At 43.1% G+C, this 18336-nt stretch overlaps 2 protein-coding genes across 4 annotated transcripts in view; one reads left to right on the forward strand and one right to left on the reverse strand.

Moving 5' to 3' along the window:
- Nucleotides 1–385: 385 nt before the first annotated feature.
- LOC130361253 (interleukin-17A-like) overlaps nucleotides 386–18336 on the reverse strand; it is a 31257-nt gene continuing 13306 nt past the window's right edge. Inside the window, exons 1-3 of one of the 2 annotated variants that reach the window (XM_056564027.1) lie at nucleotides 2301–2383; nucleotides 1764–1999; nucleotides 386–665 (exon numbers count right to left, since the gene is read on the reverse strand). In XM_056564027.1, coding sequence (XP_056420002.1) covers nucleotides 428–665; nucleotides 1764–1999; nucleotides 2301–2327 — 501 coding nt within the window. In that variant the 5' untranslated portion in view covers nucleotides 2328–2383 and the 3' untranslated portion in view covers nucleotides 386–427. Of the gene's footprint in view, nucleotides 666–1763; nucleotides 2000–2300; nucleotides 12743–13652; nucleotides 13847–18336 lie in introns of those variants that run through there. The other variant, XR_008890922.1, reaches the window with a different exon arrangement.
- Nucleotides 2532–14353, forward strand: LOC130361250 (interleukin-17A-like). 2 transcript variants are annotated; one of them, XM_056564018.1, is made up of 4 exons: nucleotides 2532–3487; nucleotides 4498–4710; nucleotides 12108–12358; nucleotides 13914–14353. In XM_056564018.1, exons 2-4 carry the CDS (start codon nucleotides 4684–4686, stop codon nucleotides 14146–14148), a joined length of 513 nt encoding a protein of 170 aa, XP_056419993.1. In that variant the 5' UTR covers nucleotides 2532–3487; nucleotides 4498–4683; the 3' UTR covers nucleotides 14149–14353. The 2 variants fall into 2 exon arrangements, with proteins under 2 accessions (XP_056419993.1, XP_056419992.1); XM_056564017.1 differs by lacking the exon at nucleotides 2532–3487 and adding an exon at nucleotides 3922–4139.

The raw sequence follows: 18336 nt of genomic DNA on the forward strand, positions 1-18336 counted from the left end.
TTAATGGTTTTATGTAATAAATAATCAGATAAATATTCAGAATATTTTCATAAATACATCATATAAATAATAATAAATATTTAACTTATAAAACTGAACAAACGCCGCCATCTCACACACATTTTTGTAATACTATTGCACATTGCAAGAATGTAATTACCAAAAAAAGTTATTGAAACTGTTGCAAATGACAACCAGATTTCACCCATTCTGTCGCTAGAGAACTTATAGCTGGAATTTAATTGGTTGTTATGGGCAAAACGTTTAGTGTCCCCAGTAGGCCTGAAATCCTTGTTGCCAATAGCAACCAATCTGAATTCTGCTTTTGATTTCTAAATGATATTAGGAAGATAAAACGTGTCCTCTGATTGGTCGCCATGGGTAACAAGGTAACACTTCTTAGGAGGTACCATTACAGAGTCGCCTCTTATTTGAGGTAGTGGGTGATGGGTCGGACACAGGTGCAGCCCACGGTGACCAGTTGCTTGTCCAGCTTATAGACGGGGACACATTCTCTCATCTCACGACGCAGGACCAGGACCTCCTGTCTGATGGGGACTGAGTTCATGCTGAGGTCCACATTACCCTCAGAGACCATACAGCCGTGGTGGAGACATCTGGCCTCATTGATGACCACAGGGAACCTGTTATGGTCCACGTTAGGGCTGGTGGAAGGAGAGAAGCAGAAATTATACAAATCAGGGGCCACAACATTGAACAAAATGCATTTCCTTACCCCAGTTCTCCATATTAAATACCCTGGTCATAGCAGAGTGGCCTTTTTCAGCCCCCTGGTCAAAGGGTCAATATTTAGAGCATGGAATTTGACCAGCGGGTGGGGATCCTAACCTGAACTTGGACTGGATCAGTACCTTTTTTGGTATGTTTTTATATGTTTTCTATTGTATAGCACATGTTTTAGTTTATATCATTTATGTGATTAAATGTGGGACCATGCGGCTCCCATAAAAGAGGCATGTCTGCATAGTTTTTGTTTATATTTGGTGTCACAAGTTGTGACCTGATTTAGACTTTTTCAGTTGTGCAGGGATTTGTATGTCACCTTTGAATTATTCGCTGCATTAGTCTATAGAGAATGATCTGGTGGCTGGCAAGGATATATCAAAGTTTATATTAATGGCACTAAAGCTTTATTCAGTCTACAATGTATTCATGACGCCAGGGCATGGTTAACCTCGGCATCACCTGAGCTATGGCCACTGGATCCAGGGCTAGGCACGAGGCAGGGTTTATATGGGGGAGGCTTTGGAGGGGTCCTATAGGTCACCCACAAGTCATCTGGTCACTGACACCTTCCCTGGTTAAAAGACTTAGTAACAAGATTTAAAGGCACATACCTTATACAGACAATGCAATAGATAACATAGGGTATAATTAACCATTTATGATACACAGATTAAGGGGGGACTCAGGGGACACTTAAATAGAGCCCGCTGGACAGGACTGCAAGGGTACAGGGGTGCAACTGCTGTACTGGGCCAATATATATATATATATATGTGTGTGGGTGTGTGCGTTAATCTATTTTATATCTATCTATCTCATCTAATTAGGCAGATAGATAAATAGAAAGATAGATAGATAATTGTAGAAATACATATAATGGCTATGATAATGGTAGTAGTGGTACTGATGTAAATAATACAGTAGTAAACGTAATAATATTTAATCTTGAGGGGTGCACATGAATAATACACAACATTAAATATTATTGTATTATCTATGATAACTTGTATGTTTACCTATATTCCCATGGAGACATTGAGCGGCTCTTCATACTGTCAGTCATGAGATGTGCAGAACTCCTACTGCCGACCTTCATATCAACCTTCACACGTGGTGGAAATGTGGTGCCCAGAGAGAATGGACAATCTCCGCCGGACACTGGAGGGACATCCCACCCATCTGTACCAGGGATCTGCTCTCCTGTTCCATGGACACAAGAGCTGAGGCTCAGAAGAAGCCATGTGGAGAGAACCTGAGGAGAAGATATATACATTCTATGTAATAGAGGAGGTCATTATGGATGTATCACCATGAGTAAGGGTTAATGATAGACCAATAAGATGCTGCAGGCTTACTCTATATAATGCTCCTTTATTAGCATCTATAAGACTCATGTATGTATCCAAAAATGAAGGGTCTTTGTTATAGCCCAAATCAGCCATGACTAGGAACATTATATGACACCCAGCTTAATGCAAACAAATCACTGGACCAATTGTAGCAATTTATCCTTATAAAATAATAATGTGACATTAAAATCTGGAAGCTCTTACCATTGATGTTCCCCAGTGGGCGGCCATTGCTCTCACAGATGTGCTCTGGGGAGGTTCTGCTGGTGGACTGTACTGTGATCCGGACTCCATGCCCCATTATATAAGGGTCACAGTTGTTTCTGGGCTTTTCTGAAATAATCCTGTCTAATATTTAGGCTCGGTGGATTTTTGTAATATAATATTAGTCTTTAGGAAATGATTAGGAAACATTGGGAGAATCTACAGGTCAGGAAAATCTCTGCTATGGAATCCCTTCATTATTGATTAACCAGAAGAGGACACTACTTATCTGGTTATCTGATAAGAAAGCCATAAACCCAAGTGAAAGCTTGTAATAACAAATAGGATTGTATATTCATAAGAAGTAGAAGATGTTCTGTGATTTTATATACTAACAGCCCCCATACATATGTGACAGGATTTTGGGGATGTCCATCTGCATCCTTTGGGTCCTTTTATTCTGGTTACCTCTCCACGCTCGGCTGACTGATCCTGAGCCTCCTTCTGAGGGGCTGGAGTAAATGTCCGCAGAAGTGCTAATTTTCCACCCAACGGGGAATCCGGGGTATAGAGTTTTAAAAAGTTTTTAGGGATTTACAGTATCATCTCAGGAACTGCTCAAGTCCACATCTATACCCCACACGGGTTAAGTTGTTTAGTACTATATATTATCTGCCAAAGTCTACAGCAGGTACTATTTTTGAGGTGACAACTACTACCTACTGTGTGCAGGGTGTATAGATCAGTTTGTGACACCAGGGCACTGTTAATCTACGCGGTACAAAGTTGAGATAGCTTCTCCTGGGCCAGGCACGGGGTAATGAATACAACCATGCAAGGTTACAGATAACTGCCTTTACTTTGCTGGAGGTAGCAGATCTCAAACAATACAGTCCCTTGTGCAAAGGGATGGGCAGAGTAGAACACGGGGAACCTGTCGCTTTGCTGGGAGTTGTAGTTGTTGTTGAACAAGGCTTTAAAAATATAAGCAGCACACGCTGATTTGAAAGACTTGACTGACTGACTAAGGAGACTTTTACATTCACCATTCCTTACTCCTATTACACTCTCCAACGCGTTCTCATAACTAAACTCTCCTCCCCCTCTACACTATATAAGGGCAAGGTTTGGGTGACCCGCATTGGGGTGTCAGGGTCACCTGGTCACTCTGCCACGATCCCTTAAAGGTACAGTGCATAAATGAATACATAACATTACACATCGATATATCGCATTATAATGGGTCAGACAATGGAGGATGCCCCAGGAAATCTTTAGCCCACAGGACAGCCTTTGGTGCTGGGACACCACATTTTTATTGGAACTGTTAAAGATCGGTGCCTCCGCCATGTGAATGATGTTCAGTAAAAGTTATCCATTATGCAGCAACACCCTTTCAGTATCTTGGTTTACACCACACGCACAAAATCACCTTCCCCCCACCACCAGGACACCGTCACTATGAAGCGCCCAAGGGGATATAGACTATATGGGGGAGATTTATCAAAACCTGTGCAAAGGAAAAGTTGTCCAGTTGCCCATAGCAACCAATCAGATCGCTTCTTTCATTTTGCAGAGGCCTTGATTAAAATGAAAGAAGCGATCTGATTGGTTGCTATGGGCAACTGGGCAACTTTTCCTCTGGACAGGATTTGATAAATCTCCCCCTATACCACCAGTGTAGCCCCTCACACTTGACAAAAGCTTGAATAGTGGCTCTGTGGGACACTTGGGGCTCATCCTCACTCCCACACAGAGAAAGGGGCTGTAGGAAACAGACAGGGAGTGGTCTTTGAAAAAATGATCCCTGATTTTTGCTTCCTGGATAACCCCTGCAATGTTAGTAGATCATTAAAATATTAATCCTCTATTAGTCGAGGAAGTAATTGGAAAACTTCATGGAAAATTTATTGGAATTTTCCATCCTTCTCCTCTTGGCAGCTCATAGACATCACATTACTTAAACAGGGGGCAGCAGTGAGCACAGGGGGAAGAGTATAGGAATCAGATTAAGATGAGATATTGATATATAGTTATATTACAAACAATCTAGGTCATGGCAATCATTACCGTGTGCTGCTATCTCTATGGTCAGAGATAACCGCTGAGAGTTCAGATAAATTATGGCCCCTCTTTAGGGAAGTTCTGGAGATCTGACGCCGGTTTCTTTCTCTTATTATCTGACACAACCTGACAGAGTTGGACAGTCCACACAATGGTCACAGACACTGGAATATACAGAAACTCTTTGGAAAACTATGTTTCCTGGGATAAAGACTCCACCCGGAGCAACAACCGAGATAAATAGAGAGAGGGACTGGGGTCCAAGAATCAGAGCAGAAGATCCACCACAGCAGACAGCGCCCCCAGCAGGAGGAGCAGAATGGACCGTACAATATACCTGATACTTGTGAGTATAAAAGTCTCTATTTTACAATATTGTATTGAGGATAATTATAGGAAAATGGCTTTAATCCAGAAACCAACAGTCAGTCCATCCCAAAAGTCAGAAAAATATTTCTTAATTTATAGTGAAACATCTCCAGAAGATTGAGGACCCCCCCCCCCCCCCCCCTTATCCGGACCAGATATTTCAGTTCTACTGTTTGTTTGCATTCTCTGAGAAGACTTTTTTTGTGCAATTTGGGTGGTCATATTGAAGAGGTTTCACTGTACTTCACCTACATCTGCTTAGTAACTCTAAATAAAGTATCTGCTAGGCGTGTTGGATGCCAGATTTAAAGGGGTATTCAAGGAAAAAACTTTTTTTTTAATCAACTGGTTCCAGAAAGTTAAACAGATTTGTAAATTACTTCTATTAAAAAACATTAATCCTTCCATTAGTTATCAGCTGCTGAAGTTGAGTTGTTCTTTTCTGTCTGACCACAGTGCTCTCTGCTGACATCTCTGTCTGTCTCAGGAACTGTCTGGAGCATAAGAGGTTTGCTATGGGAAATTTGCTCCAACTCTGGACAGCTCCCGACAGGTGTCATCCGAAAGAACCTAGAAAAGAATAACTCAACTTCAGCAGCTCATAAAATGTGAAAGGATTAAGATTTTTTAATAGAAGTAATTTACAATTCTGTTTAACTTTCTGGAGCCAGTTGATATATATTTAAAAAAATTTTTTTTCCTGGAATACCACTTTAACCCCTTAAGGACTCAGGGTTTTTCCGTTTTTGCACTTCCGTTTTTTCCTCCTTACCGTTTAAAAATCATAACCCTTTAAATTTTCCACCTAAAAATCCATATTATGGCTTATTTTTTGCATCGCCAATTCTACTTTGCAGTGACATTAGTCATTTTACCCAAAAATGCACGGCGAAACGGAAAAAAAAATCATTGTGCAACAAAATAAAAAAAAAACGCCATTTTGTAACTTTTGGGGGCTTCCGTTTCTACGCAGTGCATATTTCAGTAAAAATGACACCTTATCATTATTCTGTAGGTCCATACGGTTAAAATGATACCCTACTTATATAGGTTTGATTTTGTCGTACTTCTGGAAAAAATCATAACCACATGCTGAAAAATTTATACGTTTAAAAATGTCATCTTCTGACCCCTATAACTTTTTTATTTTTCCACGTAAAGGGCGGTATGAGGACTCATTTTTTGCGCCGTGATCTGAAGTTTTTATTGGTATGATTTTTGTTTTGATCGGACTTTTTGATCACTTTTTATTCATTTTTTTAATGGTATAAAAAGTGACCAAAATACGCTTTTTTGGACTTTTGAATTTTTTTGCGCGTACGCCAATGACCGTGCGGTTTAATTAATGATATATTTTTATAGTTTGGACATTTACGCACGCGCAATACCACATATGTTTATTTATTTATTTTTTTACACTGTTTTATTTTTTTTATGGGAAAAGGGGGGTGATTCAAACTTTTATTAGGGAAGGGGTTAAATGACCTTTATTAACACTTTTTTTTACTTTTTTTTTGCAGTGTTATAGGTCCCATAGGGACCTATAACACTGCACACACTGATCTCCTATGCTGATCACTGGCATGTATTAACACACCTGTGATCAGCATTATCGGCGCTTGACTGCTCCTGCCTGGATCTCGGGCACGGAGCAGTTATTCGTCGATCGGACACCGAGGAGGCAGGTAAGGGCCCTCCCGGTGTCCGATCAGCTGTTCGGGACGCCGCGGCGGTCCCGAACAGCCCGACTGAGCAGCCGGGTCACTTTCAGTTTCACTTTAGAAGCGGCGGTCAGCTTTGACCGCCGCTTCTAAAGGGTTAATACCGCACATCGCCGCGATCGGCGATGGGTGGTATTAGCCGCGGGTCACAGCCGTTGATGAGCGCCGGGACCGACGCGATATGATGCAGGATCGTGGCACGATCCCGCTTCATATCGCGGGCGCCGGCGCAGGACGTAAATATATGTCCTGCGTCGTTAAGGGGTTAACCCCTTAAGGACGCAGCTCATTTTCACCTTAAGGACCCGGCCATTTTTGCAAATCTGACCACTGTCACTTTAAGCATTAATAACTCTGGGATGCTTTTACCTTTCATTCTGATTCCGAGATTGTTTTTTCGAGACATATTCTACTTTATGTTAGTGGTAAAATTTCGTCGATACTTGCATAATTTCTTGGTGAAAAATTCCAAAATTTGATGAAAAATTTGAAAATTTTAGCTTTTTTTTTTTTACTTTGAAACTCTCTGCTTATAAGGAAAATGGATATCCCAAATAAATTATATATTGATTCACATATACAACATGTCTACTTTATGTTTGCATCATAAAGTTGACATGTTTTTACTTTTGGAAGACATCAGAGGGCTTCAGAGTTCAGCAGCAATTTTCCAATTTTTCACAAAATTTTCTAAATCGGAATTTTTCAGGGACCAGTTCAGTTTTGAAGTGGATTTGAAGGGCCTTCTTATTAGAAATACCCCATAAAAGACCCCATTATAAAAACTGCAGCCCTCAAAGTATTCAAAATTATATTCAGTAAGTGTGTTAACCCTTTAGGTGTTTCACAGGAATAGCAGCAAAGTGAAGGAGAAAATTCAAAATCTTCATTTTTTACACTCGCATGTTCTTGTAGACCTAGTTTTTGAATTTTTACAAGGGGTAAAAGGAGAAAAATCTTCCTAAAATTTGTAACCCAATTTCTCTTTAGTAAGGAAATACCTCATATGTATATGTGAAGTGTTCGGCGGGTGCACTAGAGGGCTCAGAAGGGAAGGAGCGACAATAGGATTTTGGAGAGTGAGTTTTTCTGAAATGGTTTTTGGGGGCATGTCACATTTAAGAAGACCCTATGTGCCAGAACAGCAAGTAAACCCCCACATGGCATACTATTTGGGAAACTAAACCCCTCAAGGAATGTAACAAGGGGTCCAGTGAGCCTTAACACCCCACAGGTGTTTGACAACTTTTAGTTAAAATTGGATGTGTAAATTAATTTATATTTTTTTCTCACTAAAATGCTGGTCTTTCCCAAAATTTTACATTTCTACATGGGGTAATAGGAGAAAATTCCCCCCAAAATTTGTAACCCCATTTCTTCTGAGTATGGAAATACCCCATGTGTGGACGTCAAGTGCTCTGCTGGCGCACTACAATGCTCAGAAGAGAATTAGCGCCATTGAGCTTATGGAGAGAGAATTTGGTTGGAATAGAAGTCAGGGGCCATGTGCGTTTACAAAGCCCTCCGTGGTGCTAGGACAGTGGACCCCCCCCATATGTGACCCCATTTTGGAAACTACACCCCTCACAGAATGTAATAAGGGGTGCAGTGAGCATTTAAACTCCACTGGTGTTTGACAGATCTTTGGAACAGTGGGCTGTGCAAATGAAAAATTTAATTTTTTATTTTCACGGACCACTGTTCCAAAAATCTGTCAGACACCTGTGGGGCGTAAATGCTCACTGCACCCCTTATTACATTATATGAGGGGTGTAGTTTCCAAAATGGGGTCACATATGGGGGTGGTCCATTGTTCTGGCACTATGGGGGCTTTGTAAACACAAGTGGCCTTCAATTCCGGACAAAATTTCTCTCCAAAATACCAATGGCGCTCCTTCTCTTCTGAGCATTGTAGTTTACCCGCAGAGCACTTTACATCCACATATGGGGTATTTTCTTACTCAGATGAAATGGGGTTATAAATTTTGGGGGGCTTTTTTCCTATTTTCCCTTGTGAAAATGAAAAATTTAGGGTAACACCAGCATTTTAGTGAAAAAAAAATGTTTTCTTCATTTTCCCATCCAACTTTAAGGAAAATTTGTCAAACACCTGTGGGGTGTTAAGGCTCACTATACCCCTTGTTACGTTCCGTGAGGGGTGTCGTTTCCAAAATGGGGTCACATGTGGGTATCTATTTTTTTGTGTTTATGTCAGAACCGCTGTAATATCAGCCACCCCTGTGCAAATCACCAATTTAGGCTTCAAATGTACTGTTACGCCGAGCGCTCCGGGTCCCTGCTCCTCCCCGGAGCGCTCGCGGCGTCTCTCTCTCTGCAGCGCCCCGGTCAGACCCGCTGACCGGGAGCGCTGCACTGACATTGCCGGCGGGGATGCGATTCGCATAGCGGGACGCGCCCGCTAGCGAATCGCATCCCAAGTCACTTACCCGTCCCGGTACCTGGCTGTCATGTTCTGGCGCGCGCAGCTCCGCTCTCTAGGGCGTGCGCGCCAGCTCTCTAAGATTTAAAGGGCCAGTGCACCAATGATTGGTGCCTGGCCCAATCAGCCTATTAGCTTCCACCTGCTCCCTGTCTATATTACCTCACTTCCCCTGCACTCCCTTGCCCGATCTTGTTGCCTTGTGCCAGTGAAAGCGTTTAGTGTTGTCCAAAGCCTGTGTTCCAGATCTTCTGCTATCCACATTGACTACGAACCTTGCCGCCTGCCCCGACCTTCTGCTACGTCTGACCTTGCCTCTGTCTAGTCCTTCTGTCCCACGCCTTCTCAGCAGTCAGCGAGGTTGAGCCATTGCCGGTGGATACAACCTGGTTGCTACCGCCGCAGCAAGACCATCCCGCTTTGCGGCGGGCTCTGATGAAAACCAGTAGCAACCCTAGAACCGGTCCACCGACACGGTCCACGCCAATCCCTCGCTGACACAGAGAATCCACATCCAGCCTGCCGAATCGTAACAGTAGATCCGGCCATGGATCCCGCTGAGGTGCCGCTGCCAAATCTCGCTGACCTATCCACGGTGGTCGCTCAGCAATCGCAGCAAATTGCCCAACAAGGACAGCAGCTGTCGCAATTGACCGCCACGTTACAGCAACTTCTGCCACTGCTACAGCAGCAACCATCTCCTCCGCCAGCTCCTGCACCTCCTCCTCAGCGACTGGCCGCTCCTAGCCTCCGCTTGTCCCTGCCGGACACATTAGATGGGGACTCTAGACTCTGCCGTGGCTTCTTGTCTCAATGTTCCCTACATATGGAGATGTTGTCGGACCAATTTCCTACAGAATGGTCTAAGGTGGCGTTCGTAGTGAGTCTTCTTTCTGGAAAGGCCTTGTCTTGGGCCACACCGCTCTGGGACCGCAATGATCCTGCCACAGTCCAGTCCTTCTTCGCTGAAGTCCTTAGTGTCTTCGAAGAACCAGCCCGAGCTTCTTCTGCCGAGACTGCCCTGCTGAACCTGGTCCAGGGTAATTCTTCAGTAGGCGAGTATGCCATCCAATTTTGTACTCGCGCCTCCGAATTATTCTGGAATAACGAGGCTCTCTGCGCGACCTTTAAAAAAGGCCTATCCAGTAACATTAAGGATGTGCTGGCCGCACGAGAGATTCCTGCCAACCTGCAAGAACTTATCCATTTGGCCACCCACATTGACATGCGTTTTTCTGAGAGACACCAGGAGCTCCGCCAGGAAAAAGACTTAGATCTCTGGGCACCTCTCTCACAGTATCCTTTGCAATCTACCCAGGACTTCTTTTTTCAGAAGGAGACTCAAGAGGCGTCCCCTATGTTCTCGTCTCTTTTGAAGGGACAAGGAGACAAAAAGAGGGGGAGACCTAAGGGGGGGGGGGGTACTGTTACGCCGAGCGCTCCGGGTTCCTGCTCCTCCCCGGAGCGCTCGCGGCGTCTCTCTCTCTGCAGCGCCCCGGTCAGACCCGCTGACCGGGAGCGCTGCACTGACATTGCCGGCGAGGATGCGATTCGCATAGCGGGACGCGCCCACTCGCGAATCGCATCCCAAGTCACTTACCCGTCCCGGTCCCCGGTTGTCATGTTCTGGCACGCACCGCTCCGCTCTCTAGGGCACGCACCAGCTCTCTAAGATTTAAAGGGCCAGTGCACCAATGATTGGTGCCTGGCCCAATCAGCCTATTAGCTTCCTCCTGCTCCCTGTCTATATTACCTCACTTCCCCTGCACTCCCTTGCTGGATCTTGTTGCCTTGTGCCAGTGAAAGCGTTTAGTGTTGTCCAAAGCCTGTGTCCCAGATCTTCTGCTATCCACATTGACTACGAACCTTGCCGCCTGCCCCGACCTTCTGCTACGTCTGACCTTGCCTCTGTCTAGTCCTTCTGTCCCACGCCTTCTCAGCAGTCAGCGAGGTTGAGCCGTTGCCGATGGATACGACCTGGTTGCTACCGCCGCAGCAAGACCATCCCGCTTTGCGGCGGGCTCTGGTGAAAACCAGTAGCAACCCTAGAACCGGTCCACCGGTACGGTCCACGCCAATCCCTCGCTGACACAGAGGATCCACATCCAGCCTGCTGAATCGTAACATGTACATAGTGCGCTCTCACTCCTGAGCCTTGTTGTGCCCCCGCAGAGCATTTTACACCCACATATGGGGTATTTCCGTACTCAGGAGAAATTGCGTTACAATTTTTGGGGGTCTTTTTTTCCTTTTACCTCTTGTGAAAATAAAAAGTATGGGGCAACACCAGCATGTTAGTGTAAAGAAAACATTTTTTTACACTAACCGGCTGATGTAGACCCCAACTTTTCCTTTTCATAAGGGGTAAAAGGAGAAAAAGACCCCAAAATTTGTAACACATTTGTAACAGAAATACCCCATATGTGGCCCTAAACTGTTTCCTTGAGATACGACAGGGCTCCGAAGTGAGAGAGCACCATGCGCATTTGAGGACTAAATTAGGGATTGCATAGGGGTGGACATAGGGGTATTCTACGCCAGTGATTCCCAAACAGGGTGCCTCCAGCTGTTGCTAAACTCCCAGCTTGCCTGGACAGTCAGTGGCTGTCCAGAAATGCTGGGAGTTGTTGTTTTGCAACAGCTGGAGGATCTGTTTTGGAAACACTGCCATACAATACGTTTTTTTTTTTTTATTGGGGGGGGGGCAGTGTAAGGGGTGTATATGTAGTGTTTTACCCTTTATTACGTGGTAGTGTAGTTTTTTTAGGGTACATTCGTACTGACGAGTTTACAGTGAGTTTCCCGCTAGGAGTTTGCGCTCAAACTTGAATGCTTTGATATGCTTTAGTGTTGTTTTACAAAACAAACAACTGTTATACACACTGTAGTTAAGTATTATATAGTCCTGCTAAGAGTTGTAGTTTTGCAATATATGGAGGTCATCAGTTTGAAGACCACTGCTCTAGACAAATGAGTCCACTTCACAGCTAATACTAGGACTAGGTAAGACAGTCACCTACACATGTAATAGACATGATGAATTACATTTCCTGAAAGAAGCAGGATGTAAAATGAGTACAATTTAGAACCTTAAAACTATGGATTTGTTCTTGTTGAGGCAAACATCATGCACACGAGTAAACTTGCTGCCTTTTACCTGTTTTGGATGATGGGAATTATTCTCCAAGTTCTCTCGCCTTTACCGTTCCTCAGGTGACTTTCCTGGTGTCCTTTTGCTCTTCGGCCATTCTACCAGATGAGTATTTGTCCCATGTTGATATTCAGGAAGGATCTAGGGATGAAGAGCTCGACCTTGAGGCCAGAGGGAGATGTCCTGGAAGAAGGAATCGGCGCCTGCCAACCTCTATGATAGTGGACACCAGTTTCATTGACACCAGTTACCTGGATAGTTTGGTGGAGATGGAGGACGTTCATACCCGCTCTCTATCACCCTGGGACTACCGGTAATGTACTTACCCCATTACTAGCAGTGTTGGATAGTGATACAGTTTTGTCTTAACTTTTGCTATAGAACTCTTTAGTCAACAAAGCGTATCCAAGATTACATATATATTCTATAATATTTTTGAGAACCAGCACTTCAGCCTTGACCCTAGGGGGTCTTAGATCCCAGTCCCCTTCCACTTAATGTGGGGCTTGAAAATAAAAATAAGCAAAACATAAATCAGACAACACTTAGCAAAAGGAATCCACAGGATATTTGTGCCCTCCTTAGGCGAGTGCGGTGAAGTGAGGGCAACACAAATAGTGTTATAGTTGGTAATAGTCCTGGGTCAGGTGTCCAGCTGGCTGGTATGTGTTGTGCCCTTGGTGTTAGTGATGCAGATCTGCTAGATAACAAAGTAATGGAAAGGGTTATAGAGAAGAATTATAGTGCAGCACTCACCCTTTAGTTGCAAAATAGTAGAAACTTTATTTCTTTTCTCAAGTCATCAAACAGGTCGCAGTGGAGGAAAAGAGAACTGAGAGCCCCGTGGAGCTCGTGGGCAACAAATCTGTTTTGTCGGATTTTTGCTTGATCCCGCCTACTACTTATCGGCAGGATCAAGCGGAAAGCCTGCAAAACAGATTAGTTGTCCACAAAGCTTTTCTCCACTATGACCGTTTGATGACTTTGATGCCCACTGTGAGGTGCAGGTCCACTAAATAAATAGTATGTTGGCAGCCATGAGGTATTTTTGCCTGGCCTGAGAAGTCCCAAAATAGCTATGGGGTCTGTGTTCACCTATTCTCACAGTCTCCTCACTCTTCTCCTCACTCTTCTCCTCACTGCCCCTCAGGAATTGGACTAGAATTTGTTTACCCAGATAAAATTCTTATTCAGCAGCAACTATTCAGTCCAAAGCAAGGGCCTTAAGTTATTACACAGGAATATTATGGGCCAAATAGGCCCATAATCATCTGGGAGTGAACACATGTATTTGACACATAAAAAAAATCATCAGATTTTGGCCGCACATCTCCCCATGTAATAGGCCCAACATTCAAGCTGTAAATGAGCGTTGATCTACATGATCGAACAGCACAGATCAAATCATCTAATAGGGTCCTAACTCTCTTCCACATTATAGCCTAGACTCCTCTAGGGAGGAAGATCCCCTCTCACAAAGTTCCCAATGTAAAGCGCATAGGCCAGGAACAGGATATAACAACATCACAGGAACAATACAAACAATACAAAATAGTTCAAAACACCATCAAAATAGTTCAAAAGTGTAAACAAGTCCGACAACTTACCCATCAGGTTCCTTGGTACACAGAGGGTCTCTGCTGATGTAGCTGCAGTTTTTTTAGGTGAAGGAGAAGTTACTTGGGCTCAGAATAAATGGACCAATTTTGGATACTAGCAGAGGACAGGAAAAACACCCCAAATCCACAGGGTCCACAGTACATTTCTGTTTGTGTCACATCTTCTATACATCTACAGCTGCCTAAGGAACAATAGGGCGGCTTTATGCAGCATATATTTTCTCTCATGGTTTCCACTTTTCTTTTCAGCCTCAACACAGATCCCAACAGATTCCCCTTTGTGATCTCCGAGGCCGATTGTGTCACTTTTGCTTGTGTAGACGCTGATGGCAACGAGAATCCAGACCTGATCTCCTCCCCCGTCCAGCAGGAGATGATGGTCCTACGACGGGAGCAGAAAAGCTGCAGCTTCTCCTATAGACTGGAGACTGTGGTGGTCACAGTGGGCTGCACATGTGTCAGCCCTATGGTCAGCTATTACTGAATATGAGGAAATATATATGGATTGACTTTTATGTTTTGGGGGGTGTTTTTTTCCGTTATATATTTAAGCAACAAGTAAGAAAGTAAACTAAGCCTAAATTTTTGTCTATATTATTATTATAATTATTTATATAACATAATTTATAAACATAAGCTTTTATCAACTTTTGGATCTTTTTCCTTATGTTTAAGCAATAAATATTAATGCAAACAGATCTTGTCTATACAATTTTATATTATTTATATATCCCTAACATATTCCAAATATAGAGATGACATTTACAGACATTCATAACAGAGTAACAAACTAATAAACAACTAAAATAGAAACATATGATCCTGCTCACAGGAGCCTATAATATAGGGAATGGGGGTGACACAAGAGCAGTGAAGACCCTGCACACAATAGCTTATAATGCATGAGGATTGGTATAAGTTAAAGCGTACGTGTCAGATCCTACAAAATATATATATATGTTACTCAGTACCTAATCCTGACCATGTACATTTTTATGACTCTATCACCTATATTTATTATACAAAATCCTGCTTTTCATTAGCTCGCAGTGTTAGAAATTCTCTCAGGGGAAAGGGGCGTGTCCCTCCTTGTGGTGGCGGGAGGTGATTGGTGTGTGGTGGGAGGGGGCATGTCCCTCCTTGTGGTGGCAGGAGGTGATTGGTGTGTGGTGGAAGGGGGCATGTCCCTCCTTGTGGTGGCGGGAGGTGATTGGTGTGTGGTGGAAGGGGGCATGTCCCTCCTTGTGGTGGCGGGAGGTTTACCCATTTACCATAATGCTGCACAAACCAGTCACCAGCCAGTATGTGTATGTACAGATATGAAGGTGTGGTGACCCAGTACAGAATATAGTATACTGCGCATCCTGTGTGGCAGATGTTGCCTTCAGTATCCATCTTGGGCCCACATTACTCAGGACTTTATATACCTCAATATTACACTATGGGTAATGTCTTGTCATGTATTGTATACCTGTTGCTTTAAGTCCTGTACTTAGAGACTTTTTTCTTAGGGGAGTGTGCAAGAGGTGAACCATGTGACTTATCTGCCCAATGGGAATGCTCCAAATCTGCTCCTTATATAGTGTGGTAGGAGATCAGTTCTGCAGAGCAGTCTTGTGCTAGCTGAGGTACAGTTTGGATAAGTCTGAAGTGAGTCTGTGAGGTGATCTGAAGAGGCCTCAAGTCTAATCCTGCAACCACGCATCTGCTAAAGAATAACCTCAGTGCCCAGGTGACTGTCAAGCCTAGCGGTAAGCACTAAAGTCCCAGGATTAATTCAAGTCAGTCATACAGTCACTAAAGTCAAGCATGGGTTGCCACACAGCAAGTCAGTCATACACAGCACAATCAACTGTAAGTCCCAGCAAGCCAATAAGCTTCCAAGGTTCACCCTGCACCTCTCTTTATACCAATCTGAGCTGTAACAGATTTTACCATCTATCTTGCCTCAGTAAAGTCAGTTTTTCCGTAACCTTGCGTCGCAGTACTTATTACCCCGTGCCCGGCCCAGGAGAAGCTGGCTCAACCTTGGGTGATGTATAGGTTAACCACTCCCTGGCATCAAGAAAAGGTTAATTGCACATTACCCTCACCCGACAAAACAAAGGGCATTAGGGCAGTGGTCCCCGGCCCAGTCCTCAAGGCCATCAATATTCCGTTTTCTTTTTTCAGTTTCTCCATTAGAATGAAACAGGAAAAAATTCCCATCCTGGATTGTTGGTGGTCTTGAGAACTGGGATGGGGGCCTCTGCATTAGGGTACAGAGGGTATAGGGGAAAGTGTTGAATGAGATGAGGGATGAGATTCTGAAGAATCTGAAAAGTCAGTTTATAAAATGTGACAGGCCCGTCTATAAAGCATTGCATTGCTTGCAATCTGGGTTATGACATTCCAGAGAACTGATACAACATGAGTTAGAGGAATACTTCGGCAAAAATGTACTTATCTTTCGAATTTGAAGCTCTCTGCTTGTAAGGAAAATGGACATTCCAAATAAATGATATATTGATTCCCAAATACAATATGTCTACTTTATGTTGGCATCATAAAGTTGACATGTTTTTACATTTTGAAGACATTAGAGGGCTTCATAGTATAGCAGCAATTTTCTAAAATTTTCACAAAAATTTCAAATTCTGAATTTTTCACAGACCAGTTAAGTTTGAAGTGGATTTGAGAGGCCTTTCTGTGAGAAATACCCCATAAATAACCCCATTATAGAAACTTCCTCCCTCAATGTATTCAAAATGATATTCAGAAAGTTTGTTAACCCTTTAGGCGTTTCACAAAGCAGCAAATTGGAGTAGAAAAATTTAAATTTTTTACACTAACATGTTCTTGTACCCCCCCTTTTTTTTTTTCATTTTTAAAAGTGGTGTAAGGAGAACCCCTCCTAACCCCCCCCCCCACCCAATATGTCTAGCACAGTTTCTCTTGAGTAATAAAATACCTCATATATTGTCATAAAGTGCTCTGCGGGTTCACAACATGGCTCAAAAGGGAAAGAGCAACTGTGAGATTTTGGAGAGTGAATTTTGCTATCATGGTTTTTGGGGCCAGGTTGCATTTAGGAAGCTCCCATGGTGCCAGAACAGCAAAAAAAAAAAAAAAAATACTCCACATGGCATACTATTTGGGAAACTGCACCCCTCTAGGAACGTAACAAGGCGTATATTGAGCCTTAACACCTCACAGGTGTTTGATGGGTTTGCATTGAACTTGGGCGAGAAAATGAAAAATTTGATTTTTAAAACTGAAATGATGGTGTTACTCCAAATTATTTATTTTTACATAGAGTAATAGGCAAAAATGGACCCCAAAATTTGAAGCCCAATTTCTCCCGATGAAAAAAATGGCCCATATGTGGATTTTAAGTGCTCTGCTGGCGCACTACAGGTCTCAGAACAGAAGGAGGGCCATTGGACTTTTGGAGATAGAATTTTGGTGAAATTGAAGTCGGGGGTCATGTGCATTTACAAACCTCCCATGATGCAGGAACAGCAGAAACCCCCCACATGTGACACATTTTTGGAAACTACAACCCTCAAGGAATGTAACAAGGGTTACAGTGAATACTTACACCTCACAGGTTTTTTGAACAGTGGGCCGTAAAAGTAAAAATTTTAATTTTTCGCACTATATTGATAGTGTTACCCCAAATGTTTCATTATCACATAGGGTAATAGGGGAAAAATCCCCCAAAATTTGTAGTGTAATTTCGCCTGAGAAAGAAAATACCCCATATATGGATGTAAAGTGCTCTGTGGGCGCACTACAATGCTCAGAATAGAAGGAGCTCCATTGGGCTTTTGGAGTGAAAAGTTTGTTGGAATTGAAGTTGGGGGCCATGTGCTTTTTACAAAGCCCCCATTCGGCAAGAACAGCCTAAACCCCCCACATTTGACCCCATTTTAGAAACTACACCTCTGAAGGAACGTAACAAGGGTTACAGTGAGTACTTACACCTCACATGTTTTTTGAACAGTGGGCCGTAAAAGTAAAAAGTTTGATTTTTAACACTGAATTGCTGGTATTTACCAAAATGTATTTAGTTTCACAAGTAGTAAAAGAAAAAAAGCTCCACAAAATATGTAGCCCAATTTCTCGAAAATAAGGAAATACCGGTAAAGCTTACTGGTATAGCGGTAAAGCACTATGCGTGTGCAAAACAGGGCTGAGGAGCGAGACAGCACCGATGAGATTTGAGGCCTAAAGTGGTGCTTTGCACTGCAATGGTTGAGGTTCTGACATAAAATCTAAAAAAAAAAACAGCAAGTGACCACAATTTTGAAACTACACCCCTCAAGGAAGGTAACGAGGGGTACAGTGAGTACTTATACCTCACAGTTTTTTTTTTTAACTGTGGGCCGTAAATTGAAAAATGTCATTTCTTTACACTGAAATGCTGGGGTTACCCAATTTTTTACATTTTCACAAGGGGTAATGGGAGAAATTGGGTTACAAATTTTGGAGGGCTTTTTCTCCTGACTATGGAAATACATCCAAATATGGGTTAACGTGCACAACAACGCTCAGAAGTCATAGAGGTCTTTTTGTATTTGTGGCCTATGGCATATCAGTAGCTGACGGTTACATACATTCAGAGGAAAATACAAAAATGAAACACCCACATGTGACACCATTAGGAATGGGTATAGGGGGTAAAAAGGAC

Source organism: Hyla sarda, chromosome 3, assembly GCF_029499605.1.
Source record: "Hyla sarda isolate aHylSar1 chromosome 3, aHylSar1.hap1, whole genome shotgun sequence".
NCBI lineage: Eukaryota > Metazoa > Chordata > Amphibia > Anura > Hylidae > Hyla > Hyla sarda.

What these genes read in the sequence shown, in the direction of transcription:
- LOC130361250 (XM_056564018.1), top strand. Translation starts at nt 4,684, where the DNA reads ATGGACCGTACAATATACCTGATACTT. An exon ending in GTACAATATACCTGATACTT is followed by an intron (nt 4,711 to 12,107) that starts GTGAGTATAAAA and finishes ACCGTTCCTCAG; the next exon opens with GTGACTTTCCTGGTGTCCTT. An exon ending in CTATCACCCTGGGACTACCG is followed by an intron (nt 12,359 to 13,913) that starts GTAATGTACTTA and finishes TTTTCTTTTCAG; the next exon opens with CCTCAACACAGATCCCAACA.